The 20,826-nt window shown below is 36.9% G+C and overlaps 1 protein-coding gene across 4 annotated transcripts in view; it reads right to left on the minus strand.

Annotated features, from left to right (window-relative positions):
- Positions 1–20,826, minus strand: part of FAM172A (family with sequence similarity 172 member A) — a 265,625-nt gene that overhangs the window by 118,752 nt on the left and 126,047 nt on the right. For all 4 annotated transcript variants that reach the window (XM_027878113.1, XM_027878123.1, XM_027878104.1 and 1 more), the window contains exon 7: positions 12,400–12,618. In XM_027878113.1, the coding sequence (XP_027733914.1) occupies positions 12,400–12,618 (219 nt within the window). The remainder of the gene's footprint in view (positions 1–12,399; positions 12,619–20,826) is intronic.

Consider the following 20,826-nt stretch of genomic DNA (forward strand, 5'->3'; position numbering starts at 1 on the left):
GCAGAGGGGATGTAGGTCTGGCTTGGTAGGATGTGGTGATACCAGCATTTTGCTATGGCATGACAGCTAAGATTAGGCTTAAAATTACGAGTTTTAGCTAATGCAAGACTGACAATGTCTAGCCATGTTTTTTATGTTTTGTGTTTTGGCTCTTCCCCAGGGCCCTGTTCTCCCCAGCTCCCACCACAATTACCATCCAAGGCGACTTCAGATCCTGTCCCACTTTTCACACTTCAGATGCATGCTGGGCTTTCCCTGGTGATGGTGGTCAGGAAATAAAATTCAGACCTATTCTAAATATATGCGGGAACAGAGCAAGCTTGGATCCTAACAAGCCCTGGGGCAGCAGGAGGGAGTTACTTTTCTCCTTTATATCCAGCTTTATTACACACAACAAAAAAAAAACCAAAGCAACTCCAAGCTAGAAAAGCATTTTCTCAGCTAAGCCATCAACTAATACACTTCCCAACCAATAACCTAGACTTACTTCTAGATTAAAGTAAACAAACCCACTCTCTTTTCCTGTTTTCAAATTCAAAGTGCTCCAGCAAGAAGCAAACTGACCACGGAAATGAAAACTCTCTTTTCACTCTTTTGACCACAGGACCTGCCTCCAAGTCCTCACTAAAAATATGTCTGTAAGCTTGAAAACTGTACAAGGATGGCTTGAAACCACAGAGCAATGCTGTCAGTGCCCACAGCTGTTCTTCAGAGATGTGCCAACGGTCTCAGCCGCATTAATGTATCACAGAACTAATACTATATTTTAGTTTTGGTAAATGTGGGTCTTCACTGGATACCTTTGGAGCACTGCCATGTCAGGACCACACAGATATTACAAGGATATATGAGTGTTTTTAAAAGGCTGGTGTTACAGGTGGAATTTCTTAGATTTGCATTGGAACTGAGAGCTGAAAAGGACAAATTTTGCTGCAGATCTGTGCAAAAATATACAATGAAAGCAGCAAACATGACCCATGTCATTCAATCCACAACGACTCAGCCTCTCTGCACGGCAAATACTTTCTGATGCTCCATTCAAATGCTCTCCTTATTCCTTCAGCTTTTTTCTAACTTGCAAGGATTTCCTGTTTATAAAGTAAACCCCAGATTTCAGGTTAAATTAATTAAGTCTCAAATGTTATTATATCATCATCTCCCTGGTTAAAGCATCTGCTTGTCAGCCAGGGTAAGACAACTTTGTCAGGCTGTTATTCCAGAGTGGATTTTCCCATTATTACTTCTGTTGGAGTCTGGCATGTCTTGCCATCACCACTCGACTTTCTTCTAGTGAAGTGCAGGAAAGGAGACCAAAAACAGGAAAAAAATCAGACAAAATCAGTTTCTCACTGTATCTTAATTATTATCTTCAACAAAAACTTGGAGGTTGGTATTTTAAATGACTGGAGTTTTTCTGCCTTTTTTTCTTTTTTTAATGGACCAGTTGCTCCCTATTAAGCTGGATGGTACATAATTAAAACCATTCCTTCAAAACAGATCTTGCCCCTGAATGTCTGCAGTATACTTTTTGTTTATATTATTTCCAAACTGACTAATGTGGTAGAAGACACTTAAGTTAATTATTTTATCATTAGGACAAGAATGTTAAGAAACACCAATACGACATTTGGTTTTTTTTAGTCTAGGGACAAGAACATGGCTGAGTCACCGAGATGAGGAGAAGAGAATTGGAGGAAGTAGGGAAATGAATCAAAGGAAGTTTTACTTCAGAAAAAGATTACTGATTTCCCTTTTAGCTCTCTGACAGACTTTTCCTTTTTTTTTTTTTTTTTTTTTTTGGTATATTTTTTCCCTTTCCCATATAACCTGCAGGTTCCACATGAAGGAAGCCTGAATGTGAAGCACCATGTTCTAGCAAACACTTTGAAAATACTGCAGGGGTATACTCCTCAGACTGGAGGTGTAATAACAATTCCTCAGCTCTAAACATGGTACCTGCCAATCTCTGCAGGTGGATTTACACATTCTAATTTAAATAACAATCACAGCAGTTTGGCCAAAGAGACTCCAATTAGTAAAAACACTCAAAGACTGAGGCAGTTGCATTTCAGTACAATATCACTGTTACGGATATCTACATTTTACACATATCTTTTTTACATCTCATATAATACTTTTTTCTTTCCAAACTACTCAATCTCAGGGATTTTGGCCACAACATACTTTTGCCTAACATAATGAATGTCACCAAAGATGGCCTTTTGTGTAAAATTACAGGAACAAAAGAATATTTCTTAAACAAACCATCAGGTTGTATCTTCACAGATGTCTTCACCAATCATGTTTCTGGCAATTAACAGATTAACTGTGAGGGCAAGTAAATAAAAAGAAATGCAATACTTTTATTAATAAAACTATCTTCACAAGACACAAAGAGAGATATCATGCCAGTCATTTAAATGATTACATGCATTTTTCTCAACACTAAGAGCAATTTCTTTTGAAATGAATGCATCTGACACATTCAAAAACTCCTAATGGAAGTCATGCAGAAGTGTTATTTTTCTATTTCCTGAAGTACTTAAAGCCTATTTTACTTTCCAGCTTTTTCAGTCTGTTTATATGCTGTAATGAGAAACAGAATTTTTTTTAACTATGCCATTGCAAGAAAAATACCATTTTTGCCAAGGAAAATGCAGATTTCCCCACCACAGGAAACAATGAATCTAACAAACTTCAACACATTTAAGTAAAACAACAACTTAGTATTTTCATTAACATCTATGGTTTCAGAACAAACCTCAGCTGTAAAGTCTCTGTTCCAGAGTTTATATCTCTTACATAGAGTAAACTAAATAGAATGTCTTTGCTCTGTATTTCATTTCTTCACTCCTCCGTCTCTAATTATTACATACACTCAAGAGTAGTTATTTAAGTGAAAGAAAGATTTAACAGGCTCAAAGCTATTTGATTTCTCCTAATAAAGACAGCAAAGTGCTCAGTGCTTTAAGTAAATACACTTTTAATGTACAGTTATGAAGATTTGCTAAAGTCTCTTAATATGTAGAATACTATAGTTAATCGTATTTGAAGTAACCACACAGCTTATAAAATAATTATCTAAATAGATGAAAAACATAATCTGAAATTCAGATTGGCATTTTCTGTTGGTTCTCATTTTAATAATATGAAAAGTAGAATGTTGAGCTATTCAAACCTTAATTCTGCTTCTCCGTTTTCCCATCCAGACCCACATCCATTATTTTTGTTTCACAATAATGTAAGTTATGAAATGATCTTTCATCCCAGTGAGTTGCTAAACAACCTCAGGACTTACTTATTGTACCTCTGGCTTGAACCATGTGATTCCTTCGTGTTGATTATTTTATTAAAACAGGCTCTTTTCTACCCAGATTAGCAAGGGCATTGGCATTGCAGCAGTAGTGCATTACCATCATCAAAGATCATTAGAGATTAGATCAACATCAATTTTTCTTCGAACACAGCGTCATCTTTTTAACAAGTCAAAATATAAAACTACATAACAGACAGCTTGGCTGTATTTTAAATTATCACAGATGCTAAAGCCAGAAAACGTAATTCTCAGGATATCAGAACAAAAGGTTCAAAGTAAAACAGAATTCTTATATACCATAAGATTATCAGGACTAGACTGTCACACTCTGACCTTGCTGGCGTCTAGCTAATCTGACAATATTTGGCAGAGCATTGTTTCAAATCAATAACTAATTAACAAAGTACAAAAGAAGTTGTACTGTTTTTGAGGCTTCTTGTTAAAAATGACTTTTTGTTGCACATGGGCAGAAAGGTCGCTTTTATGACATCTTCAGGAGTCTTTCAACACCTTGCCACTGTCAGATTAAATTACTTTTAGCAATTAATTGTCATAAGTTAAAATAGAAGCACATTTGTTACAGAAGGTTGTCATAATGACATAGCGAGCAGTTGTTTTGATATGAATTTCTTCCACTGACCCTCTATCATATCTTAATTTTTTTGGTTGACCTAACTGGAAAATTGGGAGCAATCTTCTAACTCTGGCAACATAGGCCAAACACAGGGGGGTCTTATTTCTATTGAGATTATAGACAGAACAACAACAGAACAGAAATTCCAGAAATAACTGAAGATCTTGAGAATAATATGTATCTTATATAAAATATGTAATCTATGTCTCTGCTGGTGGGTGGGATAAGAAAAATAAACCTTCAAAAATCACATGGATGTCACTTTTGTTACTGTTATAAACGGTCCTTGATGCCATGTTAATCCATTATTAGAAAACGCCATTTGTTTGATGTATTTTAAAACAAGGATTAAGTGGATTGAATATCTGCAACCTTCCCCCATTCAAACCATTACTTAGTTTTGGAGACTTGCACTTTACTGTGATTTAATGAAAAATATTTCTACTCTTTTAGTTCCTTTTGTTGAACTTTTCTGTATCACAATGTGCATATACTGTCGGTCTTACAGATTAGTCCTCTAACAATTCTCACTGCAAGTCTGAGTTAGCTAAAAAATATTACATTAGGATGAAAATAGACAATGTCCCAACAAAAGTCCCCCATTTTTAAAATAAATACCATTTCAGCTGTTTGTTGGGGTTTGATGTGCCATCCCACAACCAGGGCCTCTAAAAAAAAATCCAGTTTGATCATCAACAATGTTGCAAAAGCAAATAATATTTATCAGGAAAAGACAGAAGCATTATTGATTGCGTACCTGCTCCTGCTTAATGTATCAACTTCCTTCTGTGAGGTTTATTCCCTCTTGCTATTTGAGAGGTAAGAGATAACTTCGAGTGAGTGGCAAAAGCAAGATCAGAGTGCATCCATGTGGTGAAGCCAGCAATGTCCTCACTAAGATACATAATAGAGATGTTAATATAGACCTTAAGGAAAAGAGTGTGAGGAAATAACGTAATCCTCTGTATCAGGTTTGCAAATCAAGATTTTGGTAGGGGAGAGGCTAGAGGGATGAGTTCTATGAGAAGACATATGTTGGATGGAGTCAGCTCCAGATGGCTCCAAGATGGAACCATCACTTACCAAGACTAAGCCCATCATCAATGGTGGTGGCACCTCTGTGAGAACATACTGAAGATACATTAAAAAAGCTGTACAACAGCATGGAGCTTGGATTATGGAGGCCCATGGCGAACTAGATATCCACCTGGAGCAAATATCCCACACTGAGGCACAGGAAGTGAGTAAGGAGGGACAGAGAAAACGTGATGAATTGACCACAGTCCCCATTCCTCATGCACTTCTGCTGCTCAGGGAGGGAAGGTGGAGAAGTTGGGAGTGAAGTTGAGACCAAGAGGAAGTGAGAAGTGGGGGAAGTTAAGATTGTTCGTATTTCTCATTATCTTGCACTGTTGGCAACTGGAAATAATAGGAGATCAGTTTGGCACATAAGACTAATTGCTGTGTGACCTCTCTATTCTTAATTTGAGCCACAAGTATTCTGACATATTTTCTGTCCCCATCTGGTCAAGGATGGGGAGTGATAGAGCAGCTTAGAGCACCTGGCAGCCAGCCAAGATCAACCCACTACATCCCCATATTGACATGCATTGTCTCAGTACCTGGTGACAGGGAATGAAGTGCAGATAAATAGGGAAAAAAAAAGCAGGACAGACTCCATCCTGCACTGGAGAAGAAAGAGATTGTGTAGAAGAATGGACCTGGGCAACTGCAGGATCTGTCCTTAATGGTGGCAGCAGAAAAGCTGTAACACCAAGAAAGGTCTGGATAACTTGTCTCTAGTGCTGGTTGCCTTGGTAGGGGCTGATTACAGATCTTCAGGCTGAGACTCCAGAGGAGCTCTGATAGCTCTTAGAGTTAACAGCAGAACACTGTTTAACAATCCACATATAACATATTTTTCTATTTTTGTATGTTAGCTCTATTAGAGAAAATGTTTCTATACTAACATATTTTAAATCTTAAATCTTGTTTAGTAATAAAGCTGACAATGAGTGGGAAGAACTCATCCTAGACATCCTGGAAATCCTTCATATTGTGATCATATTCAGTGTGCCTGATATCCCAGTACAATGCCAGAATACCCAAAACTGACTCCCCACCAAGCAGCATGGATTAGTTTTGGAGGTGACAGTACACTGAACAGCATTCACAGAAGACTGAATAGGAGTATCCTAAAAAATTGTTAACCCTTTATGAACATAGGCACAGGTTTAAGAGATGAAGAGAAACTGGGTTTCTGTCCAGGGGCTTCATGACAACCTGTAGGTAAAGCACTGGCCTGAGACACAGATTCAGATTTCACCTTGAAATCAGCAGTGTACACAAAATCTTCTAAGAAGTGGTTGTGCACAGGCCTAGTTAAACCACTGTTCACAAATGCTTTAATAAAGTACAGCCTTTTCAATTCTGCCATATCTATCCACTTCTAAACATACACTAAGCAAATAAGCAATTTAGAGGTCATAGGGTGTTTTTTCTCTTCCTGAAATTCAGAAACTGCTTTATAGTTTAAAATGAAAGTTTGTGGGCTCAAATTAACAATGTAGACAAAATTCTGATGAAGATATAATGAAAGAGAGGAAATAGAAAGAACATGGACAGTACTCCTTCCCATCATTCAAGAATGATCACACTAATAACATGTGGAGAATATCTGTGAAAAAACTCCTATTACTGATCTGCTTTAAGGTCCTTCAGCAAATTCAAGACAATGATCTGGCTTGGGGAATTTTTTGATCTCTGAAGAAATCATGAATGTTTGTTCAACACCCCAGTGTTTAAAATGTCAATAAATATTACTGTCTGTCTGGAGGAGTTTGTATCTTTCAAGGTGCATTTCTGTAGCAGTACTTGTGCAAGACCACAGGGAATTAACCATGCTGATAGCTGGGTAGGCTTTCTGGTCTAAATCACCTGCACTTGCTCTTTGTAAGTGGATGACTAACCACAACCTCAGTAGTGCCAAGTGTTCTGAGACAGGGAAATTTGCCTCTCTTTGCAATGTCCACAAAGTCTACCCATAGCTCAAATACTTCTTTGAGGGCTGAGGCAGAACTTAGTAATGTCAAATCACTGAACTACATTAGCTGGAGAGCACTTCTGAGGGTCATCTAGTCCAAAACTATTCTCAAAGCACTTGTCAGTCAGGACTGGTCACAGCTGCTGTGCCTGATACTTTCCATCAAAAGCAAAGAAGAGGGTGCTCTGTAGTTCTTGTGTCACAGAAGTGTAAAAACACACCTTGTGAAAGCTTCCCAAACCTTGAATCACAGGTATTTGAGAAAAAAATGACTCTGCACACATTCAGGAGAAGTCCTACAGATGACTACTGTGGACATGAGGTAATTTACAGTACTTTCATGCCACAATGTTTTCTTTTCAACATTTGTACCCTCTGTAGACCCACAGTACAACTCAAGCAGTGGTCATCTTTTGCAGTCTGTCTTTGCTAAGTCTAGCAGACCTGAACTTTGCACGGTCACTTTATTTTTGGGTAGAAACAGCTTTACTTCATGGTGTTGTTAGAAACTTATGTCATGGTTATCTACCAGCACCGTAAGAGAATAACAACAGTATCTCAGCTTCTGCTCCAGTGATGATACTGAGCATACTGTGATTTTTTTTCTTACTCTGAATGGGGCAAGAATAATAATACAATGGTAGTTTCTAAGCAGAAACTTGAGTTTTTTAATGCCATCATGATTTTGCTTCTGCTTACAAGTGAAGGACATTTCTCAGGAACACAAGGAAGTAACAGGCTTTAAAATGTAAATATGGTCAGAGTAAAACCATGTGTTATTTCAGAGGTTTAGCTAAAGTAATGCTGGCAGCTGTAAAAGGGCAAACAAAACAGGTATTGTGATACTAACATCAGCATGAGATTCTAGAAGTTGGAGTCCGGATGCTCAGGTCTGCCACAGACATTCTCTGCACTGTGCATATCCCTTACCTCTCCTGAGCTGTCTGCCTAGAGTTTGTCATTTTGTCTTCTCTGGTGGAATAAAGGGCTTATTAGCTTGGTCTCAGCAGCAGGTTAATGTAGTCACACAGGCTCTGGATGAGAGCAGGCCTGCACCTTGCCAAGTCAGAGGGTAGGTGGAGGGAACCTACATCTGCCCAGGGATGGCCACAGGTTGAAACCCGCAGCTGGTAGGACTGCAGCCATGCTGGCACATGGCTCAGTCTTCCACATGAAAGAAATCCATGGCACTGAAAGGTCGCACCACACAAGTGGACATTCTGCTGTGACTTTCAGTTATGCAATGCTTCATGTCAGCTGTACCAAATAACAAGCAGAAATGGCACAAATGTGTTTGCATGCTTGCCAGGATATCCTGCCCACCAGCAGTTGCGGTGTACTATGCTGTATGTTAATAAACCTGCCTTTTACTGCTTTTTCCTAAATATTGGCACAAATTATCCTGATGCATCCATTTTTAGTAAAACAAATTAATTAGCTGCACATGATCTTTTGTTATTTATTCTCTCACAGAAAATGGGAAAAATTATTTAGGAAAAGTATGTTACATCCAAAATTAATTTAATTTCATTGATATGCTGTTAGTAGAAATGGCACTATTATAGATTGTGCTGTAGTAAAAATAATATTTGCAGTAAGAATTATTAAAGCAGCTAAGCTCAGTGGAAAAAAATAAAAGGACAAAATTCCTAGCATACAGGCCTTGGAAAGACTTATCCCTTTTGCCCAGGAAACCCGACCCCATCGGTTGTTTTGATAAAGTGCTTCTTCCTACTTCTTCCTTCATTTTCTCTTTGATATCCTTCAACTATGGTGGCAACAAGGTTATCAAAAATTACTATTACTACAAAATTATGCAATTTATACTTTTTCCTTTGATAACATTTCAGAATCCACTCAGTATACTTATTAAAGTGTTTAGTGCTGTTTAGAAGGGGATAAATACTGCTTTACATTTTTAACTGTCTTTTAACATAGAGAAGACACTGTCAGTGTACAAATCTGTAGGGAGTGGGAGATGGCTCAGAGGGTGGAAGGAATGATGTCATATTTAAGCCTGTATGATCTGTTTCCATAGGAAAAAGTTAGAGATCAACAAATTCTCAGTTTAGTTCAGTAATAAATGAATGTAGACTAGGGTATTACGTTTCTGGGGAGAAGCATTAGCCCATATGTACAGAGCAACCTCTGGTGGTCTAAGAAAAAATGGTAGTATTTATAACTAAGGATAGAAATATGTTTTTTTAAAAGAATGTATATACATATTTAGCTATTTTACTCAATTCTCCATTCAACACCTTAAAAAACGAGATGCTTTTAAAATGATTTGCTGGCATTATAATTGTTAAAATCTCAACAGTTAAGTGTATTAAAATTCATAGGCATTCATTAGCACACTGTATAAAACTAAATTGCTTGTGTTTCATCATTCATAAAAGCATTACAGTCAGTACTGATTATCAAGAAGTTTTTTCCTTGGTTTGTACCGCCAAAATAGAAACCAAATTTGTAAGAATGTTACTGAATTGATGACATTTTCTGTCTTCACTTGTGAATTCAGTTACCAGATGTTTTCAAGAACAAAAAATTCTGTCTTATTACAAAACATATTAAGCAGGTTTTCCTACCATAACGTTTGACATGATGTTTATTACCCAGACCAAATCAGTCCCTTTAACAAGCTGTAATTTATGCCAGAGAGTACATTATTTCATAGTTAAGGAAACTTCCAACATGAAACAGCAAGTACTTTGATCTTTCAAGCACTATGCTAAGTTCACTACACACTCCCATGGTAATTTTTATTTTACTCATTTTGTACAAAAATAATGTGTAATTTGAGATTTCATATTTTAAGACTCTGATTTTACCTGTCTTGAGTCACTCAGCTATTTTTTTCTGATGAAAATAAAGAAAATACTTAAAGACAATTAACAGGGAAGAGTTCTATTTTTCCAGTTCTTGGAAAATCTAGCTGCAGAAGTGGGGAGCATCATCCAGAAGCTTTAATTTGTTCAAATGACATTTATACATCGGACCATAACAAATCTCAGTGACCCTATGAGAACATAACTGAAGATATTTATTCCTGCTACTTAACAGTCTGAAACAATTTCTCCAGCATATCTGGAGAAATATTTTCCTTCAAAGTTAGATTAACACCTTCTTGTAAGGATATCTTTCATGTAGTCTCTCTGTACCACTTTTTCCTACTTGGCAAAGTTGACGTAAGGCTCGCTGAGGTTTTTCAAAACTCTTTGATGAGATCACTATGAAGCCTCCTTAAATATTTCTGTTGAGTGACAATATGTTTTATTTTAAGAGCCTAGTGAGTCAAATGTATGGTATCCTATATGGCAAGCAAAGGTTGTACTTGAATTGCCCTTCGAGATCACCCCAAATCAGCTCAAACTCAGCAGCCTGAAATGGAAGCAGAGCAGCACATTCCTGGGTGCAAGCAAACAGTAATCCTACAAACACAAGCATGGGAGGCAAGAAACAGATTGAAAATACAGTATTGCACCTCTTGCAACCACCTACAGACTTAGCAGCTCTGCCCAACAGAGTAAATGGAATGCTACTGACAGTCCAGTTTTGTTTCAGTAACTGATAGGCAAGGAAATTGCAGTAATTTGTCCTTCAACACGCTAAAGTAGGTAGGTTTTTCATTCTCTTAAAAAAAAAACAACTGTACTAGAGTGTATTGAATAAAAAAAAAACCCAAGGAATTATTTCAAAATAAAACACCAACCTCATCAGAAAGCCTGATTTCAACTAATTGGCCAGGGAAAGGAGACCACTACCCACACTTTCACTAAAACGTATGCTACTTCTTTCCTTAATTTGAAGAAAATTAAATAAAGGAAAGATCAACAGTCATATTTGAGGCACAAAGCTGCGCAGAAGGGAAAACGGGATGGAGTCATATATTTTATGTTTTGGGGGTCAAACCTCCTGAAGCCAAATTTCACGCCTCATCAAGCAAAAGAGCCATGAGAAGGTGGAATTGCTAAAAAGGTTATCAAAAAAGGTTCACTTTCAACAAGGGAACACTGAACTTGCAGCTGATTAGACCTTTTTCGGGACAATACAGCAACCTTGTCCACTGGCTTCTTAAGAACCAAGACTGGTTGCCCCTCTTAAGAAGCAGGGTCTGGAGGTGGGCAGAATAGCATCTCATAAAAAAGCAGCTAACAGAAAACACTGTGCCTTGTTGGTGACTTTTAGTATGTATATACATTCTTTTGTTTCCCACACTCAGCTGTGAGATATTTCTCAAAAGACACAGTAATATTTATGGTATTAGTGATAATCTTGCATCCAGGTTACCAACGCTTTTAACTAGCCAGCACAGCTGTATTTCCCTTACAAATGTTATCCTAAACCACAATTAATAGGCACGTGTTAAAATTTAAGATGATTCTAACATGTCTTTTGCTGGATTTTTCTGTTTCTCACTAGAAAGACACATAGATTTTTACTGGTTTAACTTCACTACGAAGTTTCAGACGTGTTTTATCTTTGTATGAAAACACTAACTTTCATAATAAGGGTTTTGGAAATTCTATGACTTAGTCTGGAATCTATAACCCATAGTATGTATATGAAGCAGAATGTGTCAAAGTGCAAATAATATTGTTTGTGCCCCCTGCAGAACTAGAAATCCTGGGGTAGCACTGTTATAACGATCCCATGCTGCTAGCATTACAAAGTGCAAAGGTTCATTGAGTCAGAAAAGGGCAAGAGACAGAGTTTCTTCATGATACGATTCTCAAATTATTCTAGCTTAAATATTTATTATGATATTAATAAGTTTCCTTCTTTTTCTGCCTTCAGAAATTCAGCTCAAACACAATGGATAGCTGCTCCTATGAAAACAAGCCATTACAGGATAAATCTGCTACCACACAAGATGAACACTGGTATTTTCCACAATACATTATTAATTCTGCCAGTAATATGTTAAAAATCTGTAACTACTGTCTCCCCAGTATAAGCAAATAAAATACAGTAAATGCATACATGCCATGTGAAGCTAGCATGTTGCTTAAGCTTCACTACAAAGTGTTTCTTATGTATGTACATCTCTGTTTATAAAATCATCGTTACAAAGTCTTTCTTAAACCATTCTCTTTCTTGATAGCACCAGTGAGTTCCTCTGGGGTTTATTTGAAGTTTCCCTTTGAAATTACAAAGAAATGTTTCATAACACTTCCAAAACATCATATTCAATAAGTGACCAAAAATATCAATAGAATAAAGAGCCAGGAACTCTGTATAAATTCTTGAATGCCATATCAGTAAGGAGGGTTTTTTTGTGTGGTTTTTTTTGTTTGTTTTGTTTTGTTTTGAACAAAAAAAATTAAAATGTTTATTAGTCAGTATGGACAGTAAACATATGTATGCGTCAGTAAAGAAGGGCAAACAGAGCCAAAAGAAACTTACTCTAATATAGATCTGCATAGTTTCTTTTTCTTTTTGTGGATTTCGATACTTTTCGTAGAAGTCACGTCGCTTCTTTGTTTCCTTCTGGATTTTATCTTTTCTTTCCCTCTTTTCTGCAGGTTCATCTGAGCAATCAGAAGACAGTTGTATTTGGGCTTTTGTCTTCTCCACTTCAATATAGTTCTCATTGGGATTCAGAACTATTACTCCATAGCCTTCCTGTTTAAGAAGAGAGAGACACACACACAAAAAGAAGGAATATGAAAAGGGAGATTTAATGCCTGAAAATTCCTTGCATTTACTTTAATGCTCTTTAACACTCTTATATTTATTTCAGTAAGTTCACGCAACATAATTTATCGAAGGATTTTTAAGAATATTCTGTCATTAAAGGAATATTGATGTGTGAATGTGTCTGCGTGTACTTAATGGTCATATACACCCCTCAACATCAGAAAAGTTGCCTGTTTTACCTTTAAAATAATTTAATATGTTGTTTTATTCATAAGCACTTTATATAACTTTTTCAGAAAACAATATGGGAACTAAAAGCAAAATATTGCTTTAAGAACTCTACATAATGATGAATAAAAAGCTTTATACCCAGCCAGTAAAACCTGTGAAATAAAAAGGATGGGGAGATTTCATATATATAGAGAGAGAGAGAGAGAAGGAGAGAGAGAGATTAAAGAAAGCATGTGAAAATTATTCACCGCATTTTAAAATAGTAAAACCTTTTGTCTAGCTGACAACAAGCATACCATACAGAAGCAAATAGCAGCAGTAACAATGAATCAATACCAAAACTGATTCAGTGGTATTGTTTAGAAGTCAACTCTTTTATGGTGGGCCTGACTTTTTAGTGCATCTTTAAATCTGCTCTAAAAGTTCACTGGGATTATGTCGTGTATTTCAACAAGTCCAGAGAAAATTTGTGACCTGCAGGATGCTTTTGAGCATACGAGTTGCATTTTTGTGCCTCGGAAAATAAGCTGGTTGAAAAATATATGGATTTATGAACGAAAAATAAATCTTGAACAAATAAGACAACCACTATTTATGATTTTTAAGTGATGGCAAATCACAGAAAAATTGCAATATTCATGGAAGATATAACTGCAAACAGGGGGAGAAAAGAGAAGCACATGCACTTAACAAATGAGTCCTTAAAGTTAACACGGGTTCCCAGTCAAAAGCAAACCGTCATTTAAAAGTAAATTTTAATAAAGATCTGCTTTTTGGAAATGTCTATATTAATTATCTAACAGAACAGCTTTATTCCAGCTTTTCACTTGGTACTTCATTTTGCACTTTGGCTAGTCATGAGGATCAAAGAGGTCCCCTATACCTAGCTGCCCAGAGCAAAGCAAGTCCACCCCAACAAAAGATACTTTATTTGGGCTTGCTTTATTCTAATCTGTAGGGCCATTCACCAACCTTGTAGTTCATTGTGGCCACTGTCAGGTAGACAGATTGTCACTTGGTGATTTTCTACAGTTGGACACACTCGACTAGTTATCAAAATCACATCTGAAGGGAGTTCCTACCCCTCGTCCTTGTGCCCTTCTCGAATGTCTGCCATAGCTTCTCCTCCCACCAAAAACCAAGTTAAAGGGCACAGTTGCACTCTGCTAAACAGGGTGAAATAGAGGCATTCAGGACACTATCTCTGCTGTATGGGACGTAGCCAAAAAAGGTCACCATAGGCCAAAGAGTAAAACTGCCTTCTTGCTAGACACAGCACCATAACCGGGTCTCCTGTCACTTCGCTCCTCTGCCCTCCCTGCTGAGTGAATTGAGCTGGGATAAATATAAACAAACAGGCAAACAAATAAACAAACAACAGAGAACCGCTAAAGGAAAACAGAAAATTAAACAAGAAAAAATTTAAAATCTATCCACACCACTATCAGGGATGCCAGGCCATTTTAACACATAATGCTGTACTACGAGCACATAAACTTTCCCAACTTGGAAAATTTCAAAGCCCAAAATTCATCTCAGAGAATACAGCTTACAAACATTCCTAAACTGTACATCTCTGAATAAAGGATAGTTTTTGAGCTTGCTATGGCCAGTATAGGATGACGTTTTTGCAGTACTTGGCAGGTGAGTGGTTTTGTGGCTTTTCATCTTCTTCACCTGCTTGTTTTGAGCAGAGAGATTCTGTGTATTGATTTGTTTTCCTTTCTATAGAATGCCAAATGCAAAATTCATATGTTTATTGCAGGTGTACAAGTGTTACAGAGATTTGAAACTATGTCCACCTTAAGCTGACCACAACACAGACACACAAATCACCAGAGTGGAATTTGTCTAAGTTATTGATTATGTAACTGAAAATTACATGACTCATTTGTTCAATTTTATGAAGACACAATGTCAATTTTTCACACAGACATCAACAGATGAAATATGATTCTATTTTTAAATCCACTATTTCATAAATCAATTAAAGGATTTTTATCAAATATCTTTTAAGCACTGTAGCATGACTCCCTTAATATTTTTCTACAATTTCTCCCAGACAGCAGGCTTTTCCTATCTGTAGAATTAAAATAATTAGGTAATAACTGAGTTAATGTATTTTTTCTCCTCAATTATGGGAAAGCCTAAGTCTTTCTGTTAGGAAAGTAATCTTTCTAGACAGTTTTTCTTATGTAATATAGTGTATTTCCCTTTCCTTTGTACTTCTTCATCCTAAACTGCTACATGGAAACATGGCACCACAAAGATGACTTGGAACTAACATATATAGATAAACATGAAAAACAAAATGACTGTTAAAATGCACCCAATTACAACTTCTCTCATTCAGCCTCAGCCCAGCATTTTCTATCGAAAAGAAATGCTCAGCTCTAAATAACATCAGTGTAAACAATATGGCTTTTAAGTTCAACTAATCTTTTAAAAATGTACTTCATATGGGCACAGCTGCACCAATGAAGTTTAGTGCAATAAGAAAATTAAAAATAAAGATAGAGCTCAAATGCAGTGAGTCTGAGAAGAGTGCAAGTCAATGCAAAACAGAACATCAGACCACTAATAACTAATCTTTAGTAAACTTTAATAATAAGCAAGATATAGTCTTTGGCACAACTGACATAACTGTTATTATAGACAAAAATCACTTTCATTAAAAAGTATCTTTTAAAATTAAAGCCCTGTTCAGAAGTATCTGTAAATGTAATGGCCAGTCTTCGCGAACGAAGAACCGGGGAAGGTCTTTACACCTTCCAGCCTGCGCGTTGGATTTTTTTTTAGGTGAGACACAGTGTGCACGGAACTGAGCCCACCCTATAATCCTGAGGTTCATCTGCCGGGGCCAAGCACGCTTGGACGGTGGCAGCGAGGTCCTCAGGACGTAGATGGATTGCCTTACGGGCTAACGAGCTCCATCTGCCCGGGGAGGGGCCCCGACCGGGAATCGAACCCGGGTCTCTGCAGTGACAGTGCAGCGCCTTTACCCTCTAGACCACCAGGGGCTCCCCTCAGAAGTATCTATTCACATGAAGAACTGTATTCATCTTATTTCACCATATACAGTATCTTTATGCTGGAAAGTATTAAATATGCCATTACTGTGCATTACTTTGCTATTTGTTGATTTGGTGTTGGTGCATCTATACTAAAAAAATCAATTAAAATTACCATCTTCACCTATGATGAGGTTACATCATTAATAAAATACAGCAGCCTCTGGCCTAAGTAAGTACCAGTCATCTAGGAGGGTTTCTAAAACTTGCCACCATCAGTGGTATTAGGTGTTATGCAAACATTAGGTATGTTTTCAATGTACATAACAGTAGCTTTCCCCTATGTTTCCAGTGGAAACATAATCAGGACTGACACTGACAAATACAACTCCTAGCCTCTAATCTACAAAATTACAGTTTTTCTCTCAGGCTAAAACACCCAATTAACATCTATTCCCCCTCACATTCTAATGCTTCAAGGTAAACAAAATTTATTCTACACTAACTGCTAGCATCCTCCAGGTTGCTGCTTCTGGAGATGGAGGGTTGTGATGATGGAAGGAAAGGCAGGCTTACAAAGTCAAGTATTGGAAAAAATCATGAATTTCAGTTACAATACCTTTACTACTAAGCCAGAACAACGAAGAAGGACCTTCTCCATCATAATACATAAGCCAGAAATGAAACAGTATGTTCTGCCTCTTCCTGGAAGTTCAAGCAAGATGTTCGAAACATAAGGAATACCAAAATTCTTGCCTCTGACAGCAAAGGTAAAGTTAAAAAAAAAGAACCTTAAAGTATTTGAGGTAAATTACAAATCTTTCGAAATCTCCCCTGCCTGGCCACATGAATAATGAGCTGAAAGCATTCAGATCTGCATATTAATCCAGCAGGATAGGACACCATATGTGATGAGAGAGGTCAGAACTGGAGAGGTATCTTTTGACCTATGTGACTATCTTTTTGGATTGCAAGTGAGGGTCTGAAAGAGATCATTTTCGTAAGCTTTATCAATGTGAATTTTCAAGTTCAGGTTTCTATTTGGACGGATGGCACAAGACTGGAGTTAATTCCCAGGGGAAATGCAACTCAAAGCACTCTGTTCCTAAACTCGCCTGTGGTTAAAATGGACACAGCAACGTCCATTCATCTTTCCAAAAGATGTATGCTCTGTTCATTTCCCATCTTTTCCACAAGAAGGGTACATCTCCGTCACTGTTGCAACACTGTAGGTGCAACAGCAGGATGAGGTCATGACAACCAATCAGAAGTCACTAGTGAAGCGTTAAAGTAAACATAGCTGTTGGAGATGCAGCTCAGCTTGAAAAATGCCCCCTCCATTATTTGAGCAATTTTCTCAAGACGTGACCTGCGACTGAAACGCCTGAAATGTCAGTTGACTCTGCTTTCTGTTTCCACCCAATGTACATTTTGGCATCTGCACCCTGCTAACACTGCAATGTTTTCATCCCAGATATACCTTGGCCGCCTGAATTCCAGCACTACATTCAAGTGTGTAAAAATGCTGTGTTTCTGCCAAACACAAACTGTCCCACTAAGTTCCCAACTTAAAATGGCTCATCAGGTTAGGCAGGAAAAGAAAACGTGCCACAAAAAGTTTTTAGAGGACCACCTGTTGTCTATTATTTTTACATAGCACTTACTCATAAATCATAACACAGGGTAATTAATCAAGCTGTCAAAGAGAAGGTCAAAGGTTATGTGGGAGAGTCAGAAGGTCATGCATGGGCTGATAGAGGTCAGGGTCACACTGCATTCCTCATTATCAAGTTGGGATGAGAGACGGCCCAAGCAAACAAAAGTGAAAGCAGATGGAGAAGTGAGTGGATAAAAAAGAGGAGAAAATTTCACAAACAAAAAGAAAAGTGAAAGAAGAATGTCAGTTGCCTTCTAACAAGGAGGAGAATAGAGTAGAAATACTTTGAGATGTTCTCAAAAGGTTGCACATAATACAAAGAAACTACAGTTTGCCTATTTAAATACACTTAATATAACCTTCCATCCAATCTTTTTGCAAATATTAAGCGACGCTGCAAAACGGGCACTGTAGTTTAGGTTCAATTTCACATCTGAGGTCAGTATTTTAAAGGTGAATTAGACATAAAGAACCTATTACTGTGGTGAACGCAGATAGATATATATAAAATTGCTCCTAAATGTTTATGTTTATTCCCGTTTACGGTTGCAACCAGTACACGTTCAATAAAAAAGTGATAACCCCCTTGAATGATATATTAAGACCTGTACTTTCATATACACAAATCTTTAAAAACACAAAGCATCATAAAAGTCCTTCTAGATGATAAAATATTCTATCATTACACTGACCTGAATCAGATGCAGAATAGTGTGCAAAATTAGCTGTCACCCTTTCCTCAAAATCTTTGTTAATCTCATTTTGAATGTTTGCAGCTTTATCAACACATGCATCAATGTCAGCTCCTTGGTTACTGAACCGCTGTACTTGGAAGAAGATATAATTAAAATGTTTTGGCACAGAAAAGGTGAAATTGTATCTTCTCCTGTTCCCTGAGGAGTCTGTAAAACATGTAGGATATATTGACAAACACAAACCCTTGTCTAGAGCCCTGACATCCCAGGTCACCAGACTGCTATTTATTTCAAAACATTCACTTTACACTCAACCAAACTGTCGCCTGCTGTGTAACTAACTTTTAATGGATATTAGAGCTATAGAAACAATAAACTCTTCATTTCCTTTCTATTACTGCCTTCTAATTTGTCACTGCATTACATCCGTATCTATTTGCATGCAGCACTGTATTCATCTTATTTCACCATCCTTATGCTGGAAATTATTAAACAAGCCTGACTATGCTCTACTTTGCTATTTGTTAATTTGGTGCTAGTGTAGCTATACTAAAGAAATCAATGTTCAGGGCTACAAAAACTCACCAGAAAAGCTGTTCCAACATTTTGCGTTTACTGCTGAAGTTTTGAAAATAATTAATGTTTTACATCTATCTGTAATTACTAAATATGTCTACATGTTAGATCTGCAATCCTGTTTTATAATGTTGTTCCCAAGGTCAAGACTGAATAAATACATCCATGAATTATAAGGATTTTTACTTCCTTGGTTGTGTACTGTATTCTTTATAAGGAACTTCTGTGCCTTTACAAGCACTAGTTTCACTAGGATTTTCAGCAGAAAATTATTTCTCGTGGCAAGTGAAACACATGAAACTATGCTATAGCATTAACTTAATTCTGTGAATTAACAGAAGAGAACCATGCTCAGGTTCAACTACTGCTTAATAAACATCAGACCCACCACCTCTCCCTGATGTGAGATTCAGCTGTTTGGAGAAATCAATGGAAGCTGAATGGAAGCGCATTTACCCTAGCCATGCAGGCAGGATACTGGGCTGCAAATAATCTGTTCACAACCGCCCAGGCTGCAAAATCAGCTTCTGCTTTTCTTCACTAAGTGTAGACAGCTTTGGGGTCCATATAACCTGTGAAAGAACAAACCCACCAGTTTGCCCGTAAGACATACTATAGGAACCCCCTCTGTAATTAAAGTCTATACTCTAAAAGTTTACTCTGTCATGCCACCCCACCCCCTGCCTTAAGAAACTATTTTACTCTCTTTTCCAACAAAAATTTCAAATGCTTCAGAGGGGTACAAGATCTAAAACAAGAAGCTTGGGCATATTCCATTTTTTCACTAAAATTTTAATTAAAACATATTTTAATTTAGACAGAGCTTACCTTTTGAAAGTAGTGCACCAGAAACCATGTAAATCAAATAATTTTAATAAAGCCCACAAGTATCAAGTAATTATTGGTTCTAATATATCAATAGACACCAATATCTTCAAAAGACACAAACCAAAAAGAACACCAGTTACTCTCTGGAAGTTATGTTCAATAAGGTTCAGACGCAAAGCTGGATTGTAGGATTTTTAAAAACATTTCTATGGTATTTCCAAGCATCCCATTAGCTAGTAGTAAAAATTCTCAACTGCAAATTCATTTTTCAATACACTTTGCCTCCTCTCTGACAATGTCACAGTATGTCTTAATTATTCTCATTAGCACTTCATAATAAATATACAGCAAATAGGTTTGAAGTATGTATTTTCTATGCAACACAACATGAAAAAGTAACTAAATTTATTCTACAATAAACCTCATTTCTTTTGCTTTGGTAATAGTGTAAAATCTTTTTGTAAACATTTTATCTTTCTGAACTGTAGGTATTCTTCTGATGGGCTCAGAGGTTTGTCTGGATTTGTAACATATTTAGCTTGCAGAAAGGCAGCCCAAGTTGCCAAGTTCTTCTACTTTACCTTTCATCTCCAAGAATTTATATGTATTAAACCATTACAGAAAAAGATTAAATGCCAGTCTCTTGGAAGGTCTGTATTTCAGTACTCGAAATGAAAAATGCAACACGCACATAAGTGTTTTTTGCAAAATCTTGAAGTTATCCAAGTCTTGAAAGACAACTCCCATTTCGTGTTTTGTGATCAGAAACCCTGTATCTCAATGACAGGAAATTCAGCTGGTTTAGCTGCATGTACTTAGTAATTCCCTGAGAAAACAGCCAATTGTAATCTATCAGTAAAGTTTCTTGTTTGTACCTATCTTCAACAAACAGGTGCAATTCAGGACATTGATGCTTCTTCCTTCTCTCAGTGACCTAAGTCAGAAGACCTTCTTATACTTCTGCTAAAAAATTTTATTACTTATGAGTTATGTTTTTTCGTAAGCTTTTAAATTAATAACATTAAAATTTAGAAATATGCAAAACATGATCTCACTGGGTCAAATAGTTGTGTTGGTAAAATTATGACTGTGAAAGTCCCTAAAACATAACAATATTAATAATTTATATTATTCATTATATGGCAAAAACTTTTAAAACAGGTTAAGGGACAGATTAATTTTATAATCACAAAAC

This window comes from Empidonax traillii, unplaced genomic scaffold, assembly GCF_003031625.1.
Source record: "Empidonax traillii isolate 1590-97213 ecotype Southwest subspecies unplaced genomic scaffold, ASM303162v1 scaffold4:size3804566, whole genome shotgun sequence".
Classification (NCBI taxonomy): domain Eukaryota; kingdom Metazoa; phylum Chordata; class Aves; order Passeriformes; family Tyrannidae; genus Empidonax; species Empidonax traillii.